A 13472-nucleotide genomic window follows, 5' to 3' on the forward strand; every position below is an offset into this window, starting at 1 on the left:
TTCTGATCTTTCTAGCACTTGCACACACAATCACGAAAATACATTATCAATTTATTGCAGAACTTTCATTCAGTTGAATTTGTGAACTTGACAAACTTGGAACCTGAATAGATAAATTGTTTGCTCCAAACTCTAGAACCCTTCAATACAGCGTAAAATCTAAATGACTCCAGCTCCAAATTGGCCAGGGCAGACAAGTTTCTCACTACCAAAACCGATTTTCCTCGTAGGGGTTTTCCTCCCAGGGCTGAAAAGCTGAACAACTCAAACACCCACAAGGGGTTTCACCAAAATGAACAATCCAAAATGAATGAAAATAAGCCTCTTTAGCCTCTTTTATAACTTTTTTGGAGAAGATTTCAAAAATTCGATTTTAAAATCACTTTTAAATAAATAAAGAAATCTTTTTGCTCCATAGAAGTGACTCTAAGTTACTGGTTCAGGTTTGGATTTGGGGATTCGGCAATTTTTTTCTTTCTTGGGTACAGGTACGGGTTCGTCCGTACACACACACACACACACACATATATATATAGACATATGTCATATATATGTTCAAACTTCAAACATCAAAATTATATTCAAACATTCAAATATGAAACATACAATGTAACTTTACCATACAATGATATATTATATATAGGGTTTACATGTGAAAAAAGCATTAAAAAAACTTTTTTATTTGTTTTTTTTTGTTTTCTGACCCATGGGCCCCATTTTTGGGAACCCACGGGCTTGGGTTCACCTGGGTCCTGCCCAGGCGGCTGGGTTCCCTGTGGGTTCTGCCACACAGGATCCACAAGGAACCCAGCGGCTTCGGCAGGACCCGGGTGGAACCCAGGTCGAATCAGGCTCGGACCAGGACTGGGCAAGAACCAGGAGCCGGACCTGGCCAATTTCTGCAAGAACTGGTATCTCAGAAGTGACTTTATTTCTTAATTTGCCTTTTTCCGGCACTAAGTCACTGTAATTTTTGTTTTCTTGACAACTTAACAATTAATTATTTAAGTTGTCCTGTAATTTTTGTTTTCTTGACAACTTAACAATTAATTATTTAACCATTAAATTATTTCCTGCACACACAGCTGAAGATATGGAAAATACAGATTAGGTGCAGAAGTGAAATTGGAGGGCACTAACATACTCGAGAACTCGGTGGAAATCCATCTTACTAAAAACAGATATTTTCCAAAAATAGAATTTTCTTCCAAGAAGTTTGGAGTGCACCAGGAATGACAAAACTGTTCTTGTAAAGCATCAATAGACTTAACATGATCCCTAGAACTCAATGTCAATAACTGAACTCCAAACCGATAAGGATGTCGCTTTGCAAGAAAGATGGAGTTCCTTGGGAATTTTGGAAAGGCCAAAATGGGGACATTACATATATGTAGGAGCCTAGACATTGGAATGAATTTGCTTCAAAAGCTGAGTTACACAAGAAAATGTTCTGGAAAGTATAAGTAAGGCATGAGAGTTTTAATGAAGCATATGTTGGAGTAATCAGTAAACCATGAACTTCTTAGGTGAAGTGAGAAGAAAGAAGGCTTTGGATCAATTGATGTCATCATGCATTAATAAAAACCCCATTTTAAAGGTCAAGAGTTAAAATCTAAAAAATATTTATGGGCATCTTCATTATCATGAAAGTCAACAAAGTAGACAACTTAATATCATTGAAAGTTTTCAAGTGAGTATTGGTGAAAAAATCTACACATATAGAAGTTGAAAGGGCACATTTTTTTGTCAGAAATTGGTGTTGATTTCATGGAGTTATAGATGAAGAAATTATGTCACAAACTATACTTATCACCAATTTGTACTATAATGGATCCGCAGGAAATCAAGCATCACAAGCATTTAGTGCAACTTTGAGAGTGTACTATAAATTTTTTTCATCAAATGTTTCAGCCTGGAGCTATTTGAAAGGACAGAGTAATGTTATGTACTTAATATGATGGTAAGGTTTTATTGTTCATGGCGATAAATTAATAATATTCAAATATTATGAGAGTTTGGTTAAATATGTTGGAATGATTGCACCATGAATGATTATTTGTGAGTGATCAAATGTTGAAGGACTCAGTACTTATTGAAAATATTGGCTTGGATCCATTTACTGTTTTCAATTTTATTTTTTCAATTTTTTGTTTCAGTATTTTCACTTTCTTAGTTTCCATTATTTCAGTAAAGTGGCATATGTTACTGCTAAATTCTGTTTCTCTTATTTGTATTCATTTTTCTTGGTCATATCTTTTTAATTTTTGGTTACATGTGGACTATATAAATATTTTTATACAGATATGAATCCTGCCAGTCACCATATTCTGAAAATATGAATTGTCTTTGGAGGTTTTTTAGTATTTTAATTGTTTTGCATTTTTCATATTGAAATTTGTTTTACTCACTTGAAAGTTATCTTGGTGCACCACTTATATTCTTTTGATGCAGTTTGGAAGCTGTTCCAGTCATTGAGTCACTATATGAACGTGCAGTATATGACTATATGGTAAGTTTGCAACATGAAGTTGTCTGATCAAATTTTAGAAATTGTAGTCATATTTCTTGTAAAAACTATTTTTAAGAAGTTACTTTTTCTCACCAATTATTTATGGTATGCTTTTCTCAGTCCATTCCATTATGGTCCGATTATCTGAATTTCATACAAGAGCGTGATGAGTCTGTGTCACAATGCACACCAGAAGGCATTGCAAAGATAAGGGCTCTGTTTGAACGAGCACTAACTGCTGCAGGTTTACATATTTCAGAAGGTGGAAAGTTGTGGACAGCATATCGAGAATTTGAGCAAGCTTTACTTATTACAATGGAAGAAAGTGACAATGAGGTTTGTTCTTTGCCGCAATTACTTGATTTGGTAATATGAATTTATAAAGTTCTACAAAATTTGGCAGTGATACTTGCTAAGAGCATCACCAGTGCATAGAGGACTGTTACTTTACTATGTATACTTAAATTTGGTTAGAAAAGCCTGCCTATACTATTTGCATCCAACTTGTAAATACCAACATGAGTTTTTGTAACATCACATGGAGGCTGAAGAGGACCTTTATACTAGAATTTAATCCCAACGTTAAAATGTCTTCAATGATTTAACCAATTGTTCATATTAGATCTAATAGGCATTTTTTTATAAGAAATGCTAAGATGCCATGCTGTAAGAGAAGCCTCCATGTTCAGAAGCATCTTTGCATAGGATTTTTGTTGATCATGGCATGAAGAATGGAGTGATTGTTGGTTGCTTTTCCATAGTCAGGGCATTAGAACATATTATCAATTTGATTAGATTAATGGGTTGTTTTTTCTCCCTATTGTGTATAATTTATATTAATTATGTCATTTCTTATTTCTTTATTAGTGGATCTAATATATCCATTAATATCTATTATATAATCTTATGTTTAATCCGTTGTTGTTCTTTGTGACTTAATTATTTTTGAGCATTATATTTTGGTGTTTTTTTGGGTCTTTGTTATTGTCTTATACCTATAGAGTGTTTTAAATGTTTTTTTCCTTCTTGTCGTGTTTCTTTGTTCTCTTTTGAGTCTTCTATTTTATTTTTTATTATTTGTGGCTTGTCTCCTTTGACCTTTCTTAGTCAATTTGTTTTGTGCTCTTTGAGTCTTATTGTCTTTTATTCCTTCTTGGTGCCTTGTTCCTCATGTAGCCTCCCCCCCGCTCTCTCTTCCCCCCCCACCTTCCACCTTTCCTTTTTAGTTTGTTTTTGGTCTGCAGCTAATCCATTTTTATTTCCTTGTGCTCTCTTTCATCATCTTGATGATGGATCAGAGTGTGATCCAAGACGTTGATGCAAAAAATCTCGAACACAATCTAATCCAGAAACAATTTAGTAATAATCTTTATGGATTTTGGAAATCTGATGTCATTAATTTCTGGACAATGCATAATTGACCAAAAAGATTTTTTTTTAGAAAAATCTATATATCATAAAGGTTCTAAAAGACACTGAAGTGGGATCCCTATGAATGATGGCAAATTTATGGGTCTCTCTCTAGTTGCAAATGCCTGCAATATGAATCCACAGCTAGATTTGTTGGGAAAACAATTTGATTCTTGTTCAGCAGGATGGAAATCTGGAGTTCATGAGAAAGGTTGAAAATTTTGTTCAGAAAAATATTCATGCTTAAAATTCTAACTAACATAAACTTATGAAAAACGTACAAAATATATACTTTACCTGCTATATGAATCCACAGCTAGATTTGTTGGGAAAACAATTTGATTCTTATTCAGCAGGATGGAGATCTGGAGTTCATGAGAAAGGTTGAAAATTTTGGTTCAGAAAAACATTCATGCTTAAAATTCTAACTAACATAAACTTATGAAAAACGTACAAAATATATACTTTACCTGCTATATGAATCCACAGCTAGATTTGTTGGGAAAACAATTTGATTCTTATTCAGCAGGATGGAAATCTGGAGTTCATGAGAAAGGTTGAAAATTTTGGTTCAGAAAAATATTCATGCTTAAAATTCTACCTAACATAAACTTATGAAAAACGTACAAAATATATACTTTACGTATTGCACGATAATTTGACTACAATTCCAAGGATAACAAAAATGAGAATGCATGATAGTTTGAAATTCAGCAACATTAAAATATGTGGTTTTTTATACCAGCCAGTTAGCTTCATTTGTAAGCCAGCCATTATTTTATTTACTGGAAGAGACTTCATTAAAGTTTATTAATATAAATGTTGTTAAAGACTGAATTCCTTCACATGTTTCTATAAAATTAATTATTTAGTGGTCACTCTCTAGAGTTTATAAGGTTTGTATCTATTCTGCATCACTACTGGTTTTCTCCTGGTAATAGGTTTGCATGTTCAGATCTGAATCATCGATTTCGTGTTTTATTATACACAGGGATTCTGGAAGCTTTGGACTTTTAACTAAAAGATAGCTTAAAATTGAAATGTACTTCTAACATTCAAACATCTAAATGTCTTCGAATTCAAAAGATTTATCATCATTTTCATTTAAATCTCTACTATGATCATCAATAATAACACAACATATTCTTGAAATTATTTTTGATGTTTAAAACTGTAGAACACTGAAGTACTACTGAGAGGGGGGGTGAATCAGTAGTACACAATGCTATAATCTTTCTTTACAACTTTAAAATTCTTTCAAACCTTAATTTGAAAAACTTAAGACATAAAAGATGCAACAACTGAAATTGTGTAAGATGCAACAACAAAAACACAAAGCTCAAGATTTTACGTGGAAACCCAATGTGGGAAAACCACTGTGAGAAATGCCGCTAGGATCTACTGTCCTAATCCAGCCTCACAATGAAATCTGATTACAAGGTATGAAGGGCACCTACCCTTTCATCAAGAGCACCAACTCTTACAACATGAGCATAAACTCATCAAAGATCAGGGCACCAACCGAAACAATCCTCCAAAAAACCTCAACTTCTTAAAGTTGAAATACGATGATGTGATAATCAATTTGAACATTTAAAACATCAATACTATATGTTCAATTAGAGAACAAGTATTCAACTCAAGTGGATTATCTTCTGAAAAAGAATTATATGCTGTTAATGAAGCCAAAAGGTTGCTGTATCTTCTGATATCACCCTGAGCCAATCGAATGTAAGAGAAAACCTGCAATTATCTTCACAAAATAATTCAGAATTCATGTATTTCTGTCCTCTTCAAAATTAGACCTTCTGTAAACAATAATGCAATGTAAATTTATGCCTGTGAGTATGAAAGACTTCTCAAGATATCTATTACTGTTTTCCAAATAAGTCAAACCTCAATATGCCTGTTATCGCTTTTCAAAAATAAGTTTTGAAACAAGAAGTTTAGATAACAATACCCACAGCAATATGCAAAGGCCAGGCTGTCATAAAACAATCATTCTTCGGCCAGCATTTTGGATACAGCTCACAATGGCTATGTTCTGAAGATCCAAGCAATACACTTCCTCTATAATCAAACTTCAGATAAAATTTATGTGTTTCAGAATACGTTGATCACGATAACACATGTGTTTTTCACTCACAAATATATGCACTGCTTAATCATTTCATCGTTTAAGACCCCACAATCATTATATTGTCTTCACACAGCAACATGAATCATGATACATGATTTATAAAATTTTATCAGTTAAGAATTGGGTGGAAAAAACAGTTCAACCGAAAACGGTAGAAATACCAAGTCGGACATTTGTATCTTTCACGTCTTGTTTAAAAACAGTTGAAACCACCGAGACGACATTGGTATCATTAAAGGAACATGAACTTTGTTATTTTATTAAACTCAAACCGTTCACCTTTAATTTTATATACGACAAACTCATTTATCGCTTTGAGACTTTGTTTCTTATTTGCACCACTCTTGCTCTCTACCATTTATAATAGAACCAGAATCCAGTACTGCTTCTACAAATAGAAGGAATAATCTTGTATGATTTGATCATAGAGTCACTGGTTACAAGTGATCTCAAATTACCTTGGACAGAGAAAAAGAGAAAACTGGAATGTTAACCTGTATGTAAAACTTCTTGCCCTGTATATGCTTGAATCAACATATCACACTGTAGATTACGGTTAGTCTGAAACAACATATCATTTTAATCAATCTTTGCAGCACTATAACATCAATGCCAAAATTAATGCCAACAAAAACTATTAACGTAATATTGTAATATTGCTATAATGGTCATCTTAGTCACTTATTTAGTATTTAGAAACTCCTGTTTATGTCTTTCGTCTTGTTGGTGTACATAACATATACCGAACAATTAGAATAAAATATCCAAGGATACTCTACCCTCTTATGAACAAAATCACTACCTGTGCCAAGGTTGCGAGAAAGACCACAAGGCGACTCCAAGGTCTATATGTGTGAACATGCGACTTTATGTTGGATAGCTTCCTTGGTTATGTGTGCTGAAATGCAAGGGGGACTTACGCTTGGCTTGTTCAATTCACAATGGATATTTGTTGTTTGGGTTTTGGATCATGGAATTCAAGAAAACTCAAAAGGAGATAAGGTTTAGAAATTCTATCTATTCCTAAGAATTCAAGAGACGGTATTGACTAGGTGACTTCAATAACAACACTTTTCTTCGCCACTCTTAGGACAACTACACAAAAGTGAGTGCGATCTTCAAGGGATGTGCTTTATGATTTTCATACTTATGAATACCAACAGTTGAACAATATTACTCAAAGTAGAAGTTAAACCTCCACAAAATGAGCTCAGAGTAACCTTACACAATGAACAAAAATCATCTGTTCATCAAAAGTATGAGCGGAAATTCGCCATAAATCAATACTTATTAGATCTTGCATTCTTCTAACATACATGAAGTGAAATCTAAACTATGATGAGGGATAAGAACCATGCAAAACTCCAAAATAAGTGAAGTAATCACCATCAATTCAAACAATGCATTACTTATTACTTTGGCAGTCATAAACAACAATTACTTATCTTAACATGTTTTGCAACATGCTCCCATGATTTACAAATGAGGGGGTGAGCTCAATTTATAGGCTCCCCAATTACAATTCAATGGCCAGGATTGATTTCAAATCAACGGTCGACATTACAAAATAAAACCTTAATTAAGGTTTGTTACAACTAACTACCCCACGACCAATGAGAAAATTACATTTGAGGACACTTGTCCTTCTTGCTAAATATAAACCAATAATAAAATAGAAGGTTGTTACATTGTGAAATACACCTTCTAGAAGCTTCTGGGTAAGTTAGGTTCATTGAACCTGGACATGTTGACTTGGAACAATCTGATTGTTGAATGTCCTCTTTGAATTCTACAATTTGTGCCGAAAAATTGCCTAAGTATGGAAATTTGTTTGGAATAGTCTTCTTGCCACTATCTAATGATGTTTGGGAGCTTGTCTTTGAATCTTCAGGAAATGAAATCCTTCAAGAAGTCTGGAATTTATTTCTATATTTTTGCCAAGTCTGAAGACTTTTCTTTCTTGATGCCTTGAAATTCTTTCAAGTGCCTTTAATTTGGAGAAGAATTCTTCTGTGCCTTTGCCACAATGGAGGAATTTGGAATTTTCTCTGTGAAGTATTTCCGTACTTAGCCAAATTTTGGCTATTCAATTTCATTTTGTGACACCTTCATGTGAACCTTCCAACACCTAGCCGAGATTTTGGCCATCTCTATGCTCGAATGAGCTTTGCCTGTGGATTTGCCTTCAGTTCTAAATTTGGCTTGTGCTAAGCAAGGTAGACTCCATCCTTTGGGCAAGGATTTTATTCATTTCCCCTTTACTTTTCCTCTCTATTCTTCTTCATTCTTCCTGTTTTCTTTCCAACACTTATTCAAAATTCCACACAACCATTTTTTTTTGAAATTTCTCTAATATAAGAATATCCTAAGTATATTTTTCCAACCCGTTCAGTCTTGATTGATCTTTCAAGGGTGGATCTTATACTTCTTGTCTAATTTGTTTGTTTCCCTAGCCATTCTCTTCTTCTTCATGGCGAACTTAGTTATCTTCCTACTATATCAAACCACCTTCTTACATGCTTGGGTGGAGTTTAACCTTTGCTCACCATGGTCTTTCTCATCATGGGCGGACTCAGAGACTCTCTAGCCAAGGCGGACTTTGCTAGGTGTTGGACATCCTTCTTATAGGCAGGTCGGACTCCACACATGTTTGTGCCATGCTTGAGAGGGCGGACTAGTTATCATGCTGCTGCTAGGAGGACTTTACCTTCTTGTTAGCCAATTGCTTTCTTTATTGTAGGCGGACTTTAATTTCTTCTTGGACAAGAATTTTATGCCTTGCTTTCTTCTTCTCATGTCCTTGTGCTTTTCTTTTCCCTTTCAACCTTGTCTTGCTTTAATCTTTTCCTTGGGCGGACTTTGAAGCTTCCTTGCCATCTCCTAGGCAAGGCGGACTTGACAAGTCTTTAGACAGTCCTAGGTGGACTTCATCTCATGCTGAACATTGCCTTCTTTTCCTTGGGTGGAGTTGCTAAGTGTTTGGCAATTCAACCTTTTCCTTCCTTCCAAGGCAAACTTCCAATTTGTCAAGACATACTCCACTATCTTCCTAGGTGGACTTTAAGCTTCATTGGAACTTCCTTGTGTTTAGCCATCTTAACTTATTACAACTCGGACTTCATGCTCTTGTGGACATTCATCCTCTTGGCTGGGCAGACTTTGAAGACCATTGGATAACCTCCTTTAGACATGGTGGACTTCAGGTCTCCTTGGCACAAGGCGGACTTGGAGTGCCTTTAGTCAAGGCGAATTTGGCTTCTTTTGACATGTCAAACCTCTTGCTTTTCTTTCAATTATGTCTTGCTTTTATCCATAGATGGAACACTCGCAGAGTAATCGGCGAGTTTTAAAAACTCACCGATTTTTTGAGCTTTGCAAGTTTTTACCACTTTAACTCGCAACAAGAAACTTGCCGAGTTTTTGCAAAAAACTCGGCGATTAAAAACTCGACGAGTAATCGCCGCGACGAGTTTCTATCAAAAACTCGGCGAGTTTCTATAAAGAACTCGGCGAGTTTCTATAAAGAACTCGGCGAGTTTCTATAAAGAACTCGGCTAGACTAAAAAAAGAGGCCCAAACATGTCAAAAAATTATCTATTTTTTTTTTTTCAGTTCAGTGTCATTCTCTTCATCAGAATATATACATGAAATATAACTTAAAGGTATAAGAAAAGACTTTCTTATACTTAAATATTATATTTCATGTATATATTGGCAGGATGTTTGAGAGTGGTTTCAGATCTCTAGGAGTTATAATGCAAATTCTAGGTTTTAGAAGATCTTTTAATTTTTCAGACAGTCAAATTTCAATAATCATTATGCTCCTATCAACATTCTCTCGCTCTCTCTATCTTACTCACTTTATCTGCCTCAAATTTTAGACGTATCTATCTCCCTATCACTCTTCCTCTATCCCCCTCTCTACCACACTCCATCTCACTCTCTCCTCTCTCCCCCAAGATCTAGACCTATCTCTCTACCCCTCTTTTTCTCACCCTTAGACCTCGGCGAGGGGTGCTACTCTCAACCTTATTTTAATTTGCAGATGCTTGGTGGCAAAGTTGGTGTGGAAATACCCCAAATCTCAAAACATTTGCCCTCAAAATTTTATGTCAACATTGTAGTTCATCTAGTTGTGAGCGCAGTTAGAGCTTGTTTGAAGCCATCGACACGAAGAAGAGGAGCAAGTTAGCTCAAAAACGCCTCAATGACCTTGTCTTTGTGCAATATAATCTTCAATTGCGCGTAAGGAAGGTAGAGGAAGTAGCAGGTGGTCCACTTGACTTGGATGATATAGATCCTTATTGTGATTGGACATCACATGAGCAACCTCCATTGTTTTCCGAGGATGACATCACTGATTTGGAGGGGCAGGCTATGGAGGAGGAGGGGGTTGGATTTGGTTTCACGTTGGATGACATTGAGGAGGAAGAGGATGAGGATGAGGAGTCATTGCCAGTGCCACAAGCAGGTGGAGACATAGCTTCATCTAGGATGGAGGATGAGCCAGCCATACCGAGCGAGGAGGCACAGTCACACCCACTGCAGACTTCTAGGACTAGATCCTCTAGTTCTACCTTTCCCTTGGTTTTTGCTAGAGCTGGGAAGAGGAAGTTGTAATTGTAATTTGTAATGATGTTTTTACTTTTGGTTTTACAAAAACTATTCACTATTTTGCTTCCAGGCTTCTAGCCATCAACATTCCTCATGAGGATGCGATTTTGTAGACACTTTGCATTTAAATATATCTAGAATCAGCTTGTTTCTTTTGTGTTATCATTTATTGACTCATTGGATGCATCTTCTCATTAAATTTTGCAAAAAAAATGCATTTTTTATTAAATTTAAGTGTGTTTTTTAAGTTGCCAAGTTTTTCCGAGTTTTTGCCGAGTTGGCGAGTCGAGCCGAGTCGTGAGTAGTCCAACTATGCTTTTATCCTCTATCCCCTTGGGCGGAGTTTGCATGGTTTTTGCCATCTTCTATCTTGGCTGGGAGGACTTGTCCAATGTCTTGCCATGCTTACTTTGATGCCTTGGGTGGACTTCATACATGTTTGGACATGTTTGCTTTGTGCCTTGGTGGAGGACTTTAAGCTTCATAAGGCATTGCATGCTTAGGGCAGACTTCAAGGAAGTTAGAACATTCTTCTCATGTCCAATTCGAAGTTTGCCAACCTCTTGCCACCTTATCATGGGCGGACTTTGGATAGTTTTGGACAGCCTCTTTCACCATGCCTTGGGCAAATTTGACTTTCATGCCATCTATTTCAATCTTCTATGCTGCTGTTTTAACTTGCCATGTTCATATCTGGATCATCTGGAACAAAACCCTAGCCTAGGGTTTTCACCTTGCTTTTAACACTAGAGGCATAATTTTTCAATTCTTAGAACATGGGCACTGATCTTGTGACCTGAGGAACAAAACCCTAATCCTGCTTTCAAAACAAACAGAAAAAAAGAAAAAGCAAAAAAAGCAAAAAGCAAGCCAAAAAAGCTGCTTCTTGGATTGGTCCCAAAGTGCCAAAAATAAAAAAAAGCAGAAAAAGCAAAAAAGTAGAATTCCTTAAAAATAGGAAGGTGTCAAAATTGACCCTAAAAAGAAAAAACAGGGGGTCCCCATTTGCAATGTGGCGATGTGTGAAAAAGGTCACAACCCGTCTTTAGTTAGTTTTAGGATGTTTCGTGTTTCTATTCTTGATCATTTTCATTATAGAAAGATCGTTTGTAATTTTCTATATAAGGGGCATTCCTCTCCTTAATTAATCACAACATTGAATTATCATTTCATGGTAACAAAGCATGTTAATTTTTTTTGACGAATCCTAAATTTTTTTTGGGGTAATTTACCTGAAATTTATTTCTAGAAGTTTTTAATGAAAAATCATGGTGTGTTTTTTGATTTTTTTCCAAAAAATATAATGGTGGGTTTTCTGATTTTTTTTCCAAAAAAATCATGTTGGGTTTTTCTGATTTTTTCCCCAAAAAATCACGGTGGGGTTTTTTGATTTTTTTTTTCCACAAAAAATCATGGAAGGGTTTTGCTTGATTTTTTCCATAAAAATCAAGGAGTTTTATTTTTGTTTACTACTCATAACGGCCGCGAGTAAAGTTTTTGAACATATTGGGGGGTTTTGTACGATTTTCTCTTAAAAATCATGGATGGGTTTTTTGATTTTTCTTCAGAAAAAATCATGGAGGGTTTTGCACAATTTTCTCTTAAAAAATCATGGTTTCTTTGTTCGTTTTTGCACGATTTTTTCACACAAAAATCGTGGGTACTTTCTTTGCTGGAGGGTTTTCTGATTTTTTCTTCAAAAAATCATGAAAGGTGTTGTTTTCGAGGTTTTCTGATTTTTTTCCCAAAAAAATCATCATGGGGTTTTTGCGTGAGATTATAGAAGCTCATCTTGGTGTTCCTGGATAAAGGGAGGGATGGCTTTGTTACCCAACATCATGTTGGAAGGATTGTGGTAGAAGAATTATAATAAATTAGGGCATGTCTAGAAGTTCTGTAGAACTAGGGAGGGTCTCAGCAGCAGGTTTATGTCATAGAGCGTTCTGAGGTAGTCTTTTATGCATTTGTGGCCAAATGACCTGCAAATTATGTCACATCTTTTGTAGGGTAGTTAGTAGAATGACCATTAAGGGAGGGTATTGAAGTAATATTGTAATATTGCTATAATGGTCATTTTAGTCATTTAGTTAGTATTTAGAAACTTTTGTTTATGTCTTTCGTCTTTAGTTAGTTTTAGAAAGTTTCCTTTCTGTCATTCATGTTTCTATTCTCGATCTTTTCCATTATTGAAAGATTGTCTTGTAATTTTCTATATAAAGAGTATTCCTCTCTTTAATTAATTACAACATCGAATTATCGTTTCAAAAACATCTAAAACATCTAAATCTCATTGAATTCAAAAGATGTCCTAGCATTTTAATCTAGTTATCTACTATGTTCATCAACATAACACAACATTTTCCTGATCTCTTTAAGAAATGGCTCTGCAAAGTAATGACTGCCATCTTTTGCTAGAGATTCTTGAAGAAACTTGAAGTTGTGAATAAAAGTAAGATCTACCATTTTTAATACCCTAGTCTGTACCTCTTGTTAGTTGGAATCAAATTTCTTTCAATGAAATCTTAGATGTGGATTTACATGTCAAGCTTTTACAGTTATGGAGTAGAAGCTCTGGTACATCAAAGGTAATGCAGTTTTTCCAAGGCAAAGAAATTTAATACTAAATTCTATTTTAGTTTGCTTCTAAGTTTTGAATGCAGATTTTTGAGGCAGCCATATGATCGGTTGTCTAGATTCTTCAAAAATGTTTCCAATCTAAGGGCATTCAGCCTGAAAACTGTAGCCATCTCACAACCATCCGAGGGTTTCACTCTTTTAATTTTGTAAGCTGAAGAAGTA

At 35.2% G+C, this 13472-nt stretch overlaps 1 protein-coding gene across 1 annotated transcript in view; it reads left to right on the top strand.

Annotated features, from left to right (window-relative positions):
- The window catches only part of LOC131044879 (uncharacterized), a 267983-nt gene that overhangs the window by 42453 nt on the left and 212058 nt on the right, over window positions 1-13472 (top strand). Inside the window, exons 3-4 of the mRNA XM_057978352.2 lie at window positions 2452-2509; window positions 2630-2845. Of these exons, the coding sequence (XP_057834335.1) occupies window positions 2452-2509; window positions 2630-2845 (274 nt within the window). The remainder of the gene's footprint in view (window positions 1-2451; window positions 2510-2629; window positions 2846-13472) is intronic.

Source organism: Cryptomeria japonica, chromosome 3, assembly GCF_030272615.1.
Source record: "Cryptomeria japonica chromosome 3, Sugi_1.0, whole genome shotgun sequence".
NCBI lineage: Eukaryota > Viridiplantae > Streptophyta > Pinopsida > Cupressales > Cupressaceae > Cryptomeria > Cryptomeria japonica.